Genomic DNA, 18993 nt, shown 5'->3' on the forward strand with positions numbered 1-18993 from the left:
GTCATCCATCTTTTTCGGATCCACTCGAAAGTGAACGACGAAGGGTAGAAGACAAGGGTGGTGCTCTCGTGCAGGAAGAAGGTGAAAGAAGGAAGTGCGTGCTTCGGATTTCGTGAGACCAATCATTAGCTCTGAGGATCTTTATTAGCGCTTTAATTAGCACGAATACAAAGACAATCATAAGCGAAATCACGTTTTGACCGTGTATTTCAACGACGCATTTCACACTTATTAAAGTCGTCGTATTAATTGCATGATCGCTTGTATCTCCAACTCGTTCACTGTATTATCTCCTGTCTATCATATTCGTTGTCAAATTAGATCTGTAATAAGTCCGAGTAACAAATCGCCGGATGATAGGCCCGATCGATCGTATCGACATATCAAATGTCCGCCGAGAACGATAAACGAAAATAATAGGAATATCAAAATATATGTTGAACGGAGTCTGCACTTTAATTTTTTCATTTCCCTAATGGAATACTTTCTCATTATAATTCGTTTAATTTCAGAATCACTTTTAGATCTCCAGATTTTTCTCACGGTGCTCAAATTGAACGATTCTCATGTTACAATATTCCGACATCTCGCAATTAGAATGTTTGAAATTTGTGCTCTCTCTCTCTCTCTCTCTCTCTCTCTCTCTCTCTCTCTCTCTCTCTCTCTCTCTCTGTGTGTGTGTGTGTGTGTGTGTGTGTGCGCTGTGTGCTCTGAAAAATTCTAAATGTCATTGATTTTTCAAACTTCACAATTAGTCCCGAGAGCACACACGATTCTCTCCAATTTGAGGAAAATCCATATTTTTTTCCCTCTTTCAACTTTGAAACTTCGCGAGAGGTGTGCGCGTGCGGTACACATAAATTTAATAATCGCATCGCTATGCTGAAGCGGACGATGATCGGATTAAAACATTACGCGAGCTTCGTTTCGCCGCGTTTTACATATTTCTCCCCATTTTACAAAAACAAGATAAAAAACACTGCTGACTTCATATTAACAGGAGGGGAGGAGATCGTTGTTTATTCATGCCAGCATTTCATAAATTTCGCGTCACACGGCACTAGCGTGTAATCGCATGAAAAATTCAAAAACGCTTTGCTCACACTAAAATTCTCATTCGAATTATAAGTAATTTATGATCAAATCAATTATATTTTCCACCTTTCATCTGCCGCTCAACTCGGACTGCTGCTACGAATTCACTGGAACGTTTTAAATCAATGAAAGCCTGCACAACGAAAACTACGTGACAAAGGCTATTCAACGTGTTTCGCAATATATCCGGTGCAGATAATAATCCGTCTAATGAAAGCGTTACACGCGAGAACGCACGATGCTGTTCATAGAGAGATTGTATCAGACTCGAGTTTCTGTTTATTGCATTTGCACTGCAAACTTTAGATAGATCATTAAAAATTAAAAAATATTAAATAATATTGTACCCTTAGAATACATTGCTCGTGATGATGCTGCAATTTATGCGAAAGATAAATAAAAAACATAACAAAGAGTTTAACAACAAAATTAATTAATTAGGTCAAACATTTAAGTGGTAGGACATTTATATACATAATATGTAACATAACAATTTTTTTAGTTAAAAAAAAGGGAACATTTGCATTAGAAAATGTACACATAATTTTTTTTAGAATTTAATATAAATTTACAAACGAGAACCCGATGAATTTTTAACGGTTAAAAAAATTACTAAAAAAAACTAATTACATTTTATCATTGCAACATTTCATTGCACAATCATTTATGTCACTCAATTTATTCAACAATCTCATTTATCTTATTTATTATTTTAGCAATAAATAATGTTGCTAACTCTTGCTACAAAATAAATTTATTCAATGTAATATTTTAAATTCGCAATTTTTTTAAAAATACGATTTTCAATTTGAGAACGTCAAGCAAAAATTCCAGGACAAAATCCTGTCTTCAAAACTTTTGCTTGCGATATTGAAAATTGTAGCACGATACATTTGCATCAATCTGCCTATTCTCAAGAAAATCCTAATGGTGAAATGATTGCTTGGAAGGGAGAGATGAGAGAAATAACATAAAAGACGTGTCTGTCTATAATATTTTTTTGGATGTCGCCAAATCTGACAAATGGGCGAATAGTTTGTAGATTCTATCCTGTCGCACGTGATACCATAGAAAATCACATTAATAGCGAAAAGATCACTCAATGTGGCGAATAGTTGAATAAAACTTTATCGTAAATACATGAAGTTTTTTGCGATAAATATGAACTCGCTGAGCACATTGCAAGTTCATCTTGTCATTTTAACCATCAAATTAATTTATCATTACAATATAAAAACAAACATAAAAATTAATATCTCATTTTAAGACAAATCTTCTTCTCAAAGAAAATATAAGAAAAGAAAATAAGAAAAAAAGAAAAAATTCGAAGTACACGCAGTAATCTGGCGTAACACATCATATAAAAAGTATGCCGCGTGATATCGCGAGTTATAGAGAGAATTGAATTGGAAATTCAATTTCGCGTATAGATCTTATCTTGGTGATGAAGAAAGAGTATATGGTGGGTATATTCAAAATTGGTATTCGATTTCTCGTGCTATTATTAAAAGTAAATAGTCCCCGGAAACGAACCATCCTCTCTACAGGGAGCAAACAGTGGGAAGTTGGAATAAGGAGAAAGAAAAACAGACGAGAGTCATCCTTCTCCGGATATAGTTCGCAAATTCCGCTACCTAGTTTCTAGAAGAGAAACTTTTCGCGAGGAGAGAGGTCGAGGCGTCTAATAGGGAAACACGGGAAACATCGCGGATGAATACTGCCCGTCGCATTTCAAAGAACGAATATCGATTTATCGTCGAAAAGTTTCGCTCTTGGCCGCACACCACGACTCAGGCTGTTGTTTGACTTTCAGAAAGAAAGACGCAATGGGATATGTTTCCCTCTTTCGAACCGATTGTAACTTCCCTCACGGATCGCTGACGCGACAAACTTTCGATAAAACAACGGACGGATATCGCGTAATGCCCGAAGTTGCCGGAAGTTACCCCAGGAGATGTCCCACGTTGTATCGTGGATGGAATAATACTAAAGGTCTGCCTTAAAGAAACGTTTACGTAAACGTTATTTTCCACGACCTGATACCTGTGCCATAACTGATTCTATAGTTGTTATTTCATCTAATGCAGCCATAACTTACAATTTATGAACTTTACACGAAAAGAACAATTTCGCTGAAGTCATTGAAAATTTAATTAGATATAAATCTGAAAATAACTTTGTTGAACCATCAAAGTAATTATATAGGACGTTCAAGCGGTTGCTAAAATACCAAAATTTTTTGGTTCGTTATGATTGAATTGTTTACATAATTATTTTGATGATATAAAATTTTCAAATCTGTACTTAGCTAAATTTTTAGATATTTCAACAAAATCGTTCTTCAAAATTATTCTTAAATCTGTATCTAGTTAAATTTTTTGATATTTTGGCAAAATCTTTCTTTCCGTATGTATTTTTAACAAAACTCAAAATAAGAATTTATAACGAAAACAGCGAATTTTATTAAGTTGCCGTCGAATTGATTGATTTAGGAACATAATTTGCAAACATAATTTGTAATCAACTTGAAGGAATTTTCGTTATTGTTTTTTTTTGTAACAATTAGTTTCCGATATTTTTTCATACATTTCGAGTGGTGCCATTACATCGCTCATACATCAAAATCAGGTCGAAGTTCGAGAGAAGGCCTGGCACAACAAAACGAATCGTCCCATTCCCTGTCGACAAAGCTATCGACCTTTGTGCTCACAACTTGGAACATCACGTGCAAGCCATGAAATTATGCCGCGTCGCTCATCATCCGTGACGATACGAACGTTCGCATAATCGAACGAGAGGACTCGTCGCGCCGTCCTCGCCTACCCCGCGTAAACTCACCAACGCCCTGACGGACGCACCCGGCAGCGCGTAAAGCAATGCCAGTTCGGATGCAAATCTTCGTCCATTTTGCATTTGGTCATCCATCCGGCTGACCGCCCGGTGCTGTACGATGAAAATCACCGCCTGCTAGTGCAAGAAAATGTTACAGCGCGATTACACAGTGATGCTCGAGTATGTATCACAAAATTGTCAGTTTTCCGATTTTCTACCGGAAATTCCGGCTTTTTGGATCATCCGGCACTCCGATAGAATGGTAAAATCTTGAGTGACGAAACTGAATTGTAGAAACGTTATCAAAATTCTCACGCGCAGAATGCTAAATGGGTTTTTTTTTCTAGAATTATATTATGTTAATATGATTCTAAAAAAAATAAATTGCATGAAATTACAAGAGATTTGAAATAGCAATTCTAAATTTTTTATTTTAATAATTCTTCATGTTTGCTTCTATCGAAAATTGAAAAAAAAAATGATCTCGAACTTAAATTCAATAAAATGTGATATAATATAATTTGCAGTTTTTATACAACTAATTATCTGCAATGCATTATGTCGATTTTTTCAAATTATTGTCTAAATGTTAAAAATTGTGATTACGCAAGCATTATGACAGTAGATTATATTTACATTTGGATAATTAATTGTGAATCTAATTTGAACAATAATTTGAAGAAATCATCGATATAATAGCACACTGTCTGGACAATTAGTGACCGTATACATGTAATATTGATTTAAAGCCAAAAGTTCGTGTTAATTTATATATAGCTGTATTAGTACGCTTGCAATAATCACTAATAATAGTTTTAATTATTTGTTGGTACTGTATACAATGAGATTTAATTGTAAGTGCGAATTCATGTTTCTGTTATTAGCTAGTATAATTTCACAACACTGATGACTACAACTAGAATAATTCGTGAATTGTGGAACACCAAAATTTATTGGCTTATGTTAACGATATTTATTAACAATAGCTCCTATAGTATTTTCCAATATTCCTGGCTTAGATGGGAATTCGCGTCTCTGTTAAATAATTTTCTAATAATAATGGCGATTATAATGGTTCCGCAACTGAAGCGCCAGAGCTATGATATATTAATATTTAATCGAAGAATTTATCATTAGTTGTGCATCCACGATATTTAATCAAAATATTTTCTACGTTTTCGAATATTTTTCATGAAAGAATATAGATACATTAGAACATGAAATCTCTATCGTTAGTTAATATATTACAGTTATGTAGATGATAATAACATTGATCAAAATAATTTGTGAGTTATGAACACGGTTGTCAGCTTTCGACAAGTGTTTCGCTGGAAACACTCTCAAAAATCCATGCATTGAAGATTTGACTGTCCTGCCAAATATCGATTACTTATTCAGATGGTCTCTCTAAAAAAAAGACATCAGATATTTTTTATCCTTCTATCGGAGATTTCTTTCCGAAATCGGAAGCAAGCGTGTGACATGTGTGAGTGTAAAAAAAGAATAAAAGATTTTTTTTTATTCACACAATAACTAATATTTTTTAATCCATTTATTCTTTTGATTTCTTCTTCGTGAAATTATATATATATATATATATATTTTATATTAAAACATAATTTATTATAATTATAATATCCTAATTCCTGCGCCAAACGCTATTTCAAAAAAAAAAGATTATCAAAATTTAGAGTGACCAGAAAATTTAGAAACTTTTTTTTCAATTTTCGATAGAAATAAACACATGAAAAATTATTTTTAAAAAAATTCGGAATTTTTGCTTATCTCTTATAATTCCATGAATTTTATTTTTTTTAGAATTATATTAACATAATATAATCCTAGAAAAAAAATCCACTTAACATTCTGCGCATGAGAGAATTTTGGTAATGTCTCTACAATTTGACCTCGTCACTCGTCACGAGAGAGACGATTTCTCGCGTGAAATCGGCGCACAACGGCAAATATTTTACGAGCGACGCGACTACGCGTGGAGTGTCCAGCGGATAATTGCACCAGGCGAAAATTAAATAGCACGAAGCCGGCGACACAGAGCAAATTCGAGCGCTCCCGCATATCTGATACGAAATACGAAGCGGCGGACAATCGGCCGCATATGAAAACGATGGCCGAGTGCGATGTAAATCTTGGTTCATTTTGCATTATGTCACTGGCCGAGAGAAGCGAGGTTGCTCGCAAATACGCCACAGTAGAGTATAGTATGCCAGGCCACGATAATACGAGCAAGAACGCTCGTGCGTTTTGCCGACTTTTACGAGAAATCTACGTTCTGCGCGCGTATGTAATTCTATGTGCACGCGTGGTGCATAAATATGTTAAGTAATGAATATAGACGATTCGTGTATGAATACTACCTTTGATTTTCACGCGTTATTATGCGTTTTGTGTAAAAAATAAATTATGCAAATGTATATTAATATATATATATATATATATTTGCATAATTTATTTTTTACACAAAGTGCATAATAGTGTAAAATGTAAAATGATTTGAAAATTGATAGGATATTGTACAGATATTTCAACGAATTATGAATTAAACAATTTCCATGACATTCAAACATACAAAACGTAGAGTGACAAAAAAGTTAGATTTTGTATTTATTAAATCATATGTTTAACATATTTAATAATGTTTATTAACAAAAAAAAATAAATTTTAAAATATGTTAATTATATCTTATTAAATACCAAAAATAACAATTAACATTTAAATGGCTACTTTTAGCTTCGATACAACCTTCAAAATTTTGTGTAAAAATAAATTACGCAAATGTATATATTAATAATATATATAAAATATGAAATAATTCAGGAATCATTAATAAAATATTGTATTCTGAGGCATTTTGAATTAAATGATTTTCATTCGACGTATTAAAATACAGAACGAGAAAAAAATTTGGTTATGAAGAGAACGTATCAATAATAATTGCACATCTTTTCATAGTAAAATCCTTCTAGGCCAATAAAACTATCTTTAATTCATTAACACAAGAAAATCTTCTATTGTATTTTTTTATATTAATAAAATGTAATTAATTTTATAGGCTATTTTGACGTTATTTTAACGAAGTCATTTATCGTCCACACAGAGAGTTTGACATTTTTAATATCATTTTTACATTAAAATGACGATAAAAAAATATCAGCTTGCTACGGATAATGATTTAATAAGCACACAAAAGAACTTCGTGGCTGAACTTTTTTTATCATTTTGTAATGTAACGTTTCCGTATGATAGAAAAATAGATGAGAAAGAAATCGAAAAAGGTTTACAGAAAATGAGAAAGAAATTAGCAAAAACTGAAATAATGCATCCAAGAGTATTATAGCAATCCTTAAAAATATATCTCCGTGTTAACCGGAATTAATTCTCAATTATAAAGTAACTGACTCTGCTAAAATATTCTGATACGAATAAATATTTATCGGACGATGCATTCATCACAATGCAGCGTTTCACGCGTGTATTCTAGCAAATTGCTCGCCCGGTATACTTCACTTAGCAAAACCGTCAAAGAGTTGATACATGCAACAATGCACGATTACCGTTGCACAGCCCGAATATGAACAACAGCAGAGAAAAAAGAAAGAGAGAAAGAGAAAGGGAGGAGAGAGAGAGAGAGAGAGAGAGAGAGAGAGAGAGAGAGAACAATGATAGATCCGGTTACGGAACAAAAGGAATGAATTAAAACGCGCGCACGCATATATGATAGAAGGTCACCAAATTAAAATGCATGAAGAGAAAAATATCGTTCACAAAATCGATGAATACCGTGACAGAATTAACGATATCCGCCGTTTACAAAGTTTGACGTTAAACGAAGCGTATCTCGTGATGCCAGGAGGTTTAAAAAAATTCGTGACTTTCGAACGTTTGTACTTTTCGAGATAGAATCACTGTCGACGCGTGACCGATTGCAGAATAATCCAATCCGTTTACTTCCCGAATTCTATGCGCGAATTTTTTATATTATTCGAATATTTCGATGAATAAAAAAGAAGAAGATGTATATAAAGATGAAAAAAATGTATATAAAGATAAGGAATTCATTTAAAAAGATAAGAAAGAATGGAAACACAAACCTCTTAATAAATAAATTTTAATTGAAAAATTTTTTAAATAGTATATTATATATGTAACGTAAAATGTAGTTTGAGAAAAATGTAATCTTTCACAGAACAGAGAGAGAGAGAGAACACTATGAAGGATTTTCGAGCGAATGTGGAAAATGTTGGTACATTGCTATTACAATAACATAGCCCGATGTTGGGTCTCGATAATATACACGGTAAACATTCGCTAACAATTTAATACATTCACGAATACTAATCGCCGGAATTACACATAATATGGAGGAGTTATACATAAACCACAAATCTCCTCTTACGCAGTAATCGCAGTACTAATGCAGCCCGTATGAAGCTTAGGCTATTAAATTCTATATCAGCTGTGTTTCACCAAGCCCTATTTCTAGTTAGTGCAAGATAGACTTTCATCCGCGATGCATGCGATAGAATGGGATATCTCTGTTCCAGAACAAATATACGCGCGTACACGTACATACATATATGAAGAAAAAAAAACTTTTTCAAACTAGGATATAAAAATAAAAATTCTTAGATTTGAATCTAGAAGAAATTAGTTTTTCCTATTTTTTCATAAACCATATAAAAGAAGAACATTTACTCGTAATATAAATAATTTCGTCTTCTACTATATAGAAATAGATTTCTCCTTCTATTTAAAGAAAGTTTTTTTAACTAAATTTTGCGGACGAGTTGTATCACATTAAACATCATGTACTGCTGTAATGATAATTCGTCGGTAACTTTATCCTGATAAATCTGGGTTTAATCTGGTATTTCGTGAAATCGAATATCTGTTCTATTCAGATATTGATATTACTCTAACAAGAAAAAAGAAAGAGAGAGAGAGAGAGAGAGAGAGAGAGAGAGAGAGAGATTATTCCATGGCAGATAGATATCGTTTCATTGATTGTATGAGTAATACAATGAATATTCCCAGACAATATTACTGCAATTGTCCGACATATCCAGTCAAGAAACATTCATGATTTTCAACAGAGAAGCATTATTAATGATCATGATAATCAGACCCAGCTAGAAATGATTGGTCGATGCTGATTCAACGTCAATCATTTCTAACTGAGGAGTATAAGCTATCTGAATAACTAAGAAAAGTTTCTGGTTAAAAACAAATCAAAAAATTCTGATTATTGCCCATTTTTAACAATGTAAATTAATTTTAATCTTTTCATCTTTTGTTCTTCATCTTTTTTTTAATTCTTAGATCCTTTTTAATTCTTAAAACTAGACAAAGATGAAGAATTAGTTAAACCAAGATTGAAATTAAATTGCCGATTCAATCAGAAAAATCTGATTTCCAATCAGAATTTCAATTAATGCAATCAAACTTTTATTATACAAATAAATAAATAGTATATAACGAAATTTAAAAATCAAATGTACAAAACAGAAATCTATTAAATCCAAGAAATTCCTAGGAGATATTCCAATAAATTATCATCTAAAAATTAATTCGTAATCTTTACTTGATAATATAATATACGTGTTACAGTTTTCGATATTTCCTTATTTGTTAATCAGTTACTTTGTATTCAACAATGGTTTAGACAACAGCGTAAATTTGATCGGGATCTATGTGTAGATTCAATGAAGCTCGATGTGTGCCTACTGGATTAAGCCGCACCTATTTCGCGCGAATATTACACGTGAGTGATTATACCGATAACGCAGTTCACGCCACTCGGTAATCACTACGCTAACGTTGCCGGTATCGCGAGCTACCGGATCGACTCGCCTTTTCAATTCGCAATGCGGTTATTCCATTGCGCGCGCGGAAGCTCTACCAATCGACCCTACGTCGACCTAATACACGATGAGATTTCTCGCGCCGCTGCAGCGCGAGCAGCGGGTCGCAAGTTTCGATCCGAAGGGTGGCTTTATAGCTTTATAGCTCTCATTAAAGGCAACGGAGATGGAATAAGGGCGTACATCCTTAGGGCATCCTTTAGCAAATGGACCAGGCTTGGAAGCTAGAGGATCATCAACAAGAAGACAGTAAACGTATGTGTATACACGTGCGGACACGCGGGTGCAGGATTTCCCATTGGCTGGCTAGCTGGCTAGCTTGGTACGCTGATGTACACGATGTTTACACGAACGGCTGCCCATCCGACGCTGCTTTCGCTAGCAATGAATTCGCATTACGACGGCGCCCAACGCATTAAACTATAACGACTACCAGGACATTCGGTAGACCGGATATCTAAGCGACAGATTATGAGCGCAATACATCGCTAACAATCCCTCTACGGACATCGCATCATACAACACTGTAATGGTAGCTTTTAAAACGCCACCGACTGAATAGTAGTAATCTCAGCAATAAGACATCTCGGAGGTCACTGAAACGATGGTGATCGTCAGAAATAAACATGCTCCGAGTCACATTATATATATTTAATAACTGTATTTATAATTTTGGAAGAATTGAGTAACCCAAGAATTGCAAAAATAGTTGTCTCCATTCGAAATATTTTAAACAAGAGCAAAAAAAACTTTTAGAATTTTTCTCATTTAAAAACTATTAATTAAGACCTTTTTGAAAAAAATTTTAAAAACCCATTGTTTTAGTTAACAAAATGTACGATGAAAGATACAATTTCTATTAAAATATACTTGGACTGTTTTTTTAATTAAAGAAAGGATTGCTAATTTTGAAAGTGTTGATACAAAAACAATTAAATCTTACAAAAGTAGAGTATCAAATTAAAATAAAATTTTTATGATTTTAAAGAATTTGTAATATTAATAAAAAAAGTTACAAACTATATTACAAATCACCATATTTCATTATTTATTTAAACATATAATATTCTTTTCTGTTTTATATTTATGTTAAATTTGAATGAAAATGAAATATTAAGTATAGAGGAAAAATTGGCAACACAAATTTCACAAAAAAAAAATAAATAAAGAATAAAGATAAAAAAATAATAAATCTAAATTAATGAGAGAGAGAGAGAGAGAGAGAGAGAGAGAGAGAGAGAGAGAGAATACACAATAGGGATTTAATCTTTTTTGCATTTTTGTTCACTTTTCTCCCTTGATTTTAAGGATGTAACTGTTTTTATACAGTTTAAAATTCATTCGTAGCTAAGGAAATCAAGGATTCAAATATCTCTTTTTTATTTTTAAATGTAGCAGTATTTCGATTAAATTGTTATTACAAAATTATAATAAATACTTTAATAAGTATTACATAATAAATACTTTTTCTTAGATCGGATTTATTGTATTTAAGTTAAAACCATTTTCTTTACAGAATCTAAATAAACCTAAAAACATCAAAACTAAATAAATTTGTATCAAAATGACGACAAAATAAAAATCTCTAGACTTCAATACAATATTTGCGAATACAAATGCAGAGTAAGAAACAAAAACTTAATACTTCATCAAGCTTTTTATAATAAATAAGTGAGATGACTGGAATTAATGTACATTCTCTCTAAAGTAGGCAGAATTAGCATAGGATTGACTTGAAAGGAAATTCAGAAAAATCAAATCTCTGTTATTTAAAAGGATGTTATTTAAAAGGAAAAAACTTCTATTTATCTAAAAGGTCTTAATGATTTCTGGAAAATTAAGCGAGCCATAAGATCGCAATACTGCACGAAATTAATGAAGAGAAAAAGATGCAAAAAAATGTTACAGCATCTTTTTTAAGAACAGAAGTTCTAGAAATAACTCGAAATGAAAAAGTTAATAGCGCTCAGCACGTACAAGTCACTAGTGGTATTAAAAAAATGCCTGAAATACGGGCATGCGCGGAAGTACTTCCGTTCTCTTGGCGCGACTGCCGAGACAATAGCCTTTCTCATTCCTTTCTACCCTCTTTATGTAGCACCAACAAAAGACTCTCGATATTCGACCCAGTGTGCTCTCACAATACCTCCTGTGTCATCTGTAGTCTCCATACGCTCCGTAGGTACATACTGGAGAAGCGCGCCTCAAAAAAAAGAGAGGGGAGGAAAAAAGGCAAAAAAGATATGACTATACTCCAACCATGATAATTAATAACCGCTTTTCCTTCCATAGCAAAAGTACATTCGTTTTATTATTTCACGTGCACGACGCGATTCTTTGGGATCAAATCGGACTTGATGAATTCTCAGGAGACCAGGAAACGAGGAAAGTCGATAAATCGTGTGTAGAGAACATGCGCGCGCGCGCACCATTGCTAGCTGAATCACTCGAAACGATCTAAACGAGATTCGTAGCTCCACTTTCCAATTTTGCCCGACTTGAAGGAGCCTTTTCACAGATCCTGCGAGATAGAAACGACTGAGTAGGTAGATAGGTAGGAAGGTTCCACCTGGATAAGAGGTGGAAGGGTGTATGTACTCAGGGGATGGTATCGCGAAGGAAAAGCGAGGGAAGTAATCGCCGCGAGGAGAGGCACGATCGTCGAGATGTACGTGGCGAGGAAGCGCAATTTTCAAATCGAACCGCATTCCATCGATCCTGCGTTTCTCACCGTCCGAGACTAGTCCAAGAGCACGCCAGTTGACGGATTTACCCCGTGAGAGGACCCGAAGTCACGATCGGTCGAGCTCCGGTCGTGTGGGGAGTGGAGTGACTCGGTCGGTCCCGGTAATACGATAGAGTTAGGTAACTAGCTACGTTATACCTTGGCAAACCCATTATATCGCTCTGGGAATCCTTTGGGAAATAGTCTATAGCGCTGCCGCGGGCTCGGGCTTCGATCAACCGTGAAATGTAGTCCGATACGTATTACGGAGTGCAGTACCCAATACGTTCTGCCGGCATCTGACGTATAGTGCATCACTACGATGCGCGGGCCGCATTACCTTCCATTGGTGGAGAGAATTACCGAGCCTACTGTGCGCTTAGGATTCCGTCTTTGCACGGAATTGCGGCAATTTCTCTCATTCGGCCTGAACACGAGTTCAGTTTGTCCTTCCTAAACATGCGACACGCTAACATATTAACCCTCAATTGCTGGTGATTACGTAACTAGTAAAGCGGTTTCAACGCGATCCCATAAACAAATGACATCATAATTGGAAGTAATTCATGGAAAATTAATTCTGTTATTTTGAGAACTTCTAATTCAAACTTGCAAGATTAACTTGCGCTTGATAAAAATTATTAGAGAACTTAAATTATAGAGAACTTAAATGTGTATACTAAGAAAAAAATAGACCAAATTTAAATAAATATTTATTTAAAGACTGCCAACTAAATATTTACTTACTAAATAAATATTTACTTAATAAAAAGAAGTGATTGTTAAATCAAATTAATGTTTTTTTATACTAAATAAATACATTTTTATATTTAATAAATATTTAGTTGGTACTATTCAAATATTTATTGAAATTTAGGATATATATTTTTTTTTCTCAATATCATTCTATTATAATCCTGAAAAAAGATTTGAGATATTTTTTTTAATTTTAAATCAATAAATTTGATATAATACCAGAAAGTCCATGTATTTATTTTTTTATCTATTTATAATGCTTTTTGTTGTAATTTGAAAACGTTTACGAAATTTCTATATTTTTCTATATCGTATAATTACATTCTACTTGCGACAGCAGATTGAAGAGCAATGTCATTTCGCGACTTGCCTTCGTAACGAATAAAACAAATCAATAACAAATTTTAAAAAATGATATCGTAACAAACAAAACAAGAAAGGCTATTTTCGAAAAATCGGATTTCGTTAATTCTTACAATCGATTATATGCAAATAAACGAGTATTGACTATAGGAGGAGCGGTCACATCGCCACGTCCCAGCCAGACTCGAAACTTTTATAAAAACGGCGCGAATGAGCGCTCGACAATATTTGATTAGATTTTACAAACAAACGCACTCGGACGAACGCGCGACATACACGTGTAATGAATTTACATCACGCCCCAGCGCGATTGCCTCTTTTATTCATTCGAGAGAGCGCTTGTCCTCTCCACTGCTCTTCATGCCCTCGCCTGCGAAACGATCATGAATTCAATGGTTTCCGATAATAGCGGGATGAGAATCGAGGGGGGTGGAGAATATAAAACAAAAAGAAACGCTCGCGTATCGACAGTAATTTACATAGGGGGTGAACGCGCAACGCGCGCTTCGTCGGCGGCAGAAAATAAATGTTCGCCCTGCACTCGACGATCCCTCCAATGCACACACTGGAAGTCTCGAATGAGGTCGCGCACGTACATCCGTGTGTCTTTTGAAATCAACAGGCTCGAGGTAGTTCTTAAAGTTGTCGGCAACGTCGAGCATTGTGAATGAATCAAGTATTATTGATAGGTCTCACATAGAAAAGTTGTTCATAGAAAAGACAACGAGCGCATCATTTATTTCAAGTCGGCGAAGCGTTGAATCATGTTTGAACAAAGTAAATATTTTTGCTTTTATTTACTAAAGGAAACGCTGCCGATAAATGTCGATGAGGGCATCGGAGCATTTGCTTACGCTTCAAGTTAGAATTGATTCTGCAAACTTCTCGTCCTCAAAAGTTTAACAACACAGCGGAAATTGTTTCCACTTTCCTTTTAACGGTAATATTATTATTTATGCTTGATTTAAATCATGCTGATATTAAGGTAAAATCAAGATAAATTATTTGTATTTTCAGTAATGAAAATTATTTGAGTTTCCTAGTTTTCGAAATAAAAAAACAGTCTCTGTGATTTTCCAAAAGTTTGCCGGAAAGTTCATCTTGTAATCGATAATCGAAAAAAAGATACAGTCAAATAAGATGTTCTATTACTTTTTCGTTATGATACGATAATACATCTAAATGTAGCTGTCGGCACGATCCTTCCATTTTCAGACTACACACATGAATCTGAACATGGTAAAGCTAGGACGGCGCACAAATTCGTGAAATGACACTAATAGTGGTCAAGCTGACTCCGGCGATACAATACCGGTATCGGTACGCTATTATCCACAAGTTTATTGAATGTTAAAGTTCTATAGAGAATTCTCCATTTCACGTTTACCCAGCTATATTTCGCTGTCAGTAAGTACGTCGTTGCTACGTAGCAGTAATTGGCACGTCAGGACAAAGCGGCATATCAGCGAAATTCCGCTGTAGCGTTTATTTAATCAGAAACTACAACACATTGAATTCCTTGCTATTTAACAAATCAAACGGTGTCTTCAAGACTTACTGCAAAATTGACTTAATAGACTTAATAGTCGATTTATAGTCGGGAAAATTCGATATGATTGATCTTGCCCTTAATTTCTCACTGGATCTGAATGTATAACTCAATCATAAATATTAAAGAGCGGTTGTAAAACTATTTTTTCTACTGAACGCAGAATCATTACATGATTTAATGCTAGTTTATTTTAATTCCAGAATTTTCTTTGTCTTTTTTCTGTCGTCTTCCAAAATAATACAATTTAGACTATTCAATTCAGTTCTTAAATTCGTCTTGAGATATCATAAGTGAATCACAAAACTGTATTAGTATTATTTTAAAATATCTCAAGAGGTCTTGAAATAATAGAATGAATAATAGAATGAACAGAAATGAATACCGACTTCAAATTATGCATAAACAAAAATAAATATTCTGATATCTCTTACGAAATTATCTACAGCTAAAATATATTTTTATCCAAACAAATAAAATTGATTATATCTACAAATCCAAAATACAATCACAAAAATAATTATTTTAATTTCTTCTTTAATGTCGTTATCGTAGCAAATAATATTATTTTAAAATACAGGCAAATCGAGAAGAAGATTTAATTTTACATCACACTGAGAAAAATTTCTGATTCAAAATAAACGGACCAAAATATTTCTGATCATATCAATCAAATCTTCATTAGAATTATAATAAAATTATAATAAATTATAATAAATTTAACCCCAGAAAATTCTGATTTGTCTATTTTCAACCAGAATTCCTACTAATACAATCAGATTCCTATTGCGATGTATGAGTAATTCGTTTATGAAATTATATAATCAAAAACGCAAATTATCAAAGTTATGCACTTTTCGACATAGCCATATAAGGGCCCTACACGCGTTAGAGATAGGTGCAAGCGAAATGATTCACGGGAGACAGGAATAGAACTGTGACCGTTTCCTCTCACGTTCTTCTTCAGGGTCGGTGAAGAGCCTTGAAGAGCCCGTGGGATCGGCAGTTGCTATCATAGTACGAGGATGAGAAGCTCATGCTTTCACATATGAATTTTTTTGGTTCAATATCAATCGCATAATTTACGATAATATAACTCTTTAGTCATTGAATCGATTTAACTCGAACAAAATGGCATAGAAACTGTGTTGTATTGTTTGTATTATATCGGAACAATCAAAGAGATTCATTGCAATTGCATTGAAATTAATGCGATAACATTAAAATGTAAAGCTACGTATTTGCATGTCGCGAACAAAGGAAATCTACCCTTCGCAATAATGGCTATTGTGTACAAAAGGATTAATCTTGATATCTCAGTTACTTTTCAAGATTCGGAGAGGTAACATTTAAATCACATCAGATACTTAATGGAGAACTATTTTCTTTTTCTGCTCGCACTCAAGATATGGATAAATTCTCTTCGTTCGCCGAGGACGTGACGCTCGCCCGCTTCTAGCGCATCTAGCGGCACTGTCAAGGTAAATTAAATCTATTTTTATAGTTTATTATAGATAATTAATAAAAATATTTTTTAATATCGATTCAGGAATTATATCAAAAATTTAATTTTAAATTTACAATTGCGTTTTAAATCTAAAAAATATCGTATCAGTGTTGCCACAAATTCCTTATCCTAAAATTCCATAACTTTTCCATAATTTCTATATAAGCTTTCATGATTTTCCCTTCCAATAATATTTTGAAATTTTTTATATTTATTTTTTATATTTATTTGTATTTTGTACTGATATTTTGAAATTTTTTGTTCTGATTTGAAAACCGTTAAATATTTATTAATTGAGAGAACAATTTAATATAGCAATTTAATATAGCAAATAATAAAGCAATAAATTATTATTAATATTGTTGACACTGTTTGCATTTAATTGATGTATGAATATTAAACTTCTTTAAAGCCAAGAATTTTTATTTTCCAAAAAATTTTACAAATTTTCCTGACTTTTCCCTGATTTCCCTAATTTCTAGTTTTGTGGCAATTCTGTATATAATAAGTTACATTAGAATCAATCCAAAATATTCTTTGATAAATTAAAAAATGCAATGATTTTTTAATGTAATTCAATGATTTCTGTTATTCTATATATTTTTAGAATAATAATTCACCTGAGAAGTAAATCATTTTCCTTTTGAAAAATAAATCGTCCTTTATATGATTCATGAATAGATATTTAAAATACATTTGCGATTTCGTAAAGACTATTAACTTTATCAATTTTTTTTTTATATTGTCCATGTATCAGACAATCCTCGCACATGCGTGCTAAGCTTAACACTTCACAAATATTTTACAGTCGTTGATATAGAATGGATTTGCAATCTATGATTCGCCTCGAGCATGCGAATTATCTCTAAAATGCAATGCGAGATTGTCAATGGACCAACGCGCGCCAACAATAAACAAATCCCTCATGGCACAGCAAAGTGCTCGCGGCATCCGTGGATTTGCCACCGATTTCGAAATATTTAGCGATTACCCCGAAGCGTGAATCTGACACCCGTAAACGACGCCGACCTGTCCAGATGCATTTATCTAGATAATTCAGCGCGTGACCGCGCTGTACCGAGATGAAAGGAAAACTAACCATCGATCTTCTTTCTGCTTGCAGCTTGCACATCGGGACATTCATCGTGTTTTGTTTTGTTGTAGCCTCATCCATCCGCCCGCCCTTTGCTCCCTATTCCCATACAGATTCCAGCATCCGCGACTTCACCCTCCGCGCTCTTCTCAGGCTCTCCTCCTGGAACACGCTTTTCTATGCTTCCACCCTTCATCATGTTACTATCATCCACTGATTCGAGTAATCGTCTCGAGCACTCGCTGCTGCTCGCCCATCATCACTTTTTTCCGATTTCCATCCCTAAAACCGTCTTTCTTCTACCCGTCATTCTTTTTCTCTGTCTTTTTTCTCTATTTCATCCACTGTCCACCGTCATCCTCTCGATATCGATTTGCTTCGAGACGACGACGGCAGCCATTAGCAGAAAATATTATCGTTTTTCAAAGGTAAGATACCATGCAACTTTATTACGCCATCGTGATTTCGCAAGAAACGAAATTTTCGTGTTTTGCGTCACACAGTGCGTCACACAGTGTCCCACAACAGTAGAGTAGCTTTTTAATTAGAATTTTACTTCAATGTATGTCTTCTCTTAGCAAATACTGCGTAGTAAAATATCTCGCAAATTTCTAACTTTCAATATTAAATGTCTCTTGACGAGTATTTTTTGAAACTTGCATTGAGTTTTTATTAAGCTAAATTCAAACTATAATTTTTTTTTAAATAAAACTTAATTTTATGAAAAATATGAAAAAGCACATCAGAGCCTATATCAGCTGTTCGGATGCAGAAGAAAATTCTTTATTTTCGTGTGAATGTAACAAAACGAATAAAATATACGTTTTGACCCTTCAATTCGGATCTTTATCAATATAAAATATAAATCGAAATTACATAAATAATGCAAATTCCAAGTTGATGATCCCGACAATTTAGTTCGTTCTTCTTTATCCAAATGCCAAATTAGATAAAGTAAAAACGTCATATACATTGCGTCACTAAGTAGAATCATATCGCTCATCAGATTGCCAGATTTGATGTAAACGTTTTCTCGCGACTCGACGTAAAGATAATGTCAAGACGATGTCAATATATTTTATTCGTTTTGTTACATTCACACGAAAATAAAGAATTTTCTGATATAGACTTTGATGTGGACTTTTTTACATTTTTCATTGATAGATTCTTTCGAGCTTCATTTTATATATTTA

General features: G+C 33.7%; 1 protein-coding gene across 1 annotated transcript in view; it reads left to right on the forward strand.

Moving 5' to 3' along the window:
• Window positions 1-17922, forward strand: part of LOC108689328 (protein vein) — a 382945-nt gene extending 365023 nt beyond the window's left edge. Inside the window, exons 6-7 of the mRNA XM_018196062.1 lie at window positions 16607-16681; window positions 17831-17922. Coding sequence (XP_018051551.1) covers window positions 16607-16659 — 53 coding nt within the window. The 3' untranslated portion in view covers window positions 16660-16681; window positions 17831-17922. The remainder of the gene's footprint in view (window positions 1-16606; window positions 16682-17830) is intronic.
• The last annotated feature ends 1071 nt before the right edge of the window (window positions 17923-18993 follow it).

Source organism: Atta colombica, unplaced genomic scaffold (assembly GCF_001594045.1).
Source record: "Atta colombica isolate Treedump-2 unplaced genomic scaffold, Acol1.0 scaffold27, whole genome shotgun sequence".
NCBI classification, from domain to species: Eukaryota; Metazoa; Arthropoda; class Insecta; order Hymenoptera; family Formicidae; genus Atta; species Atta colombica.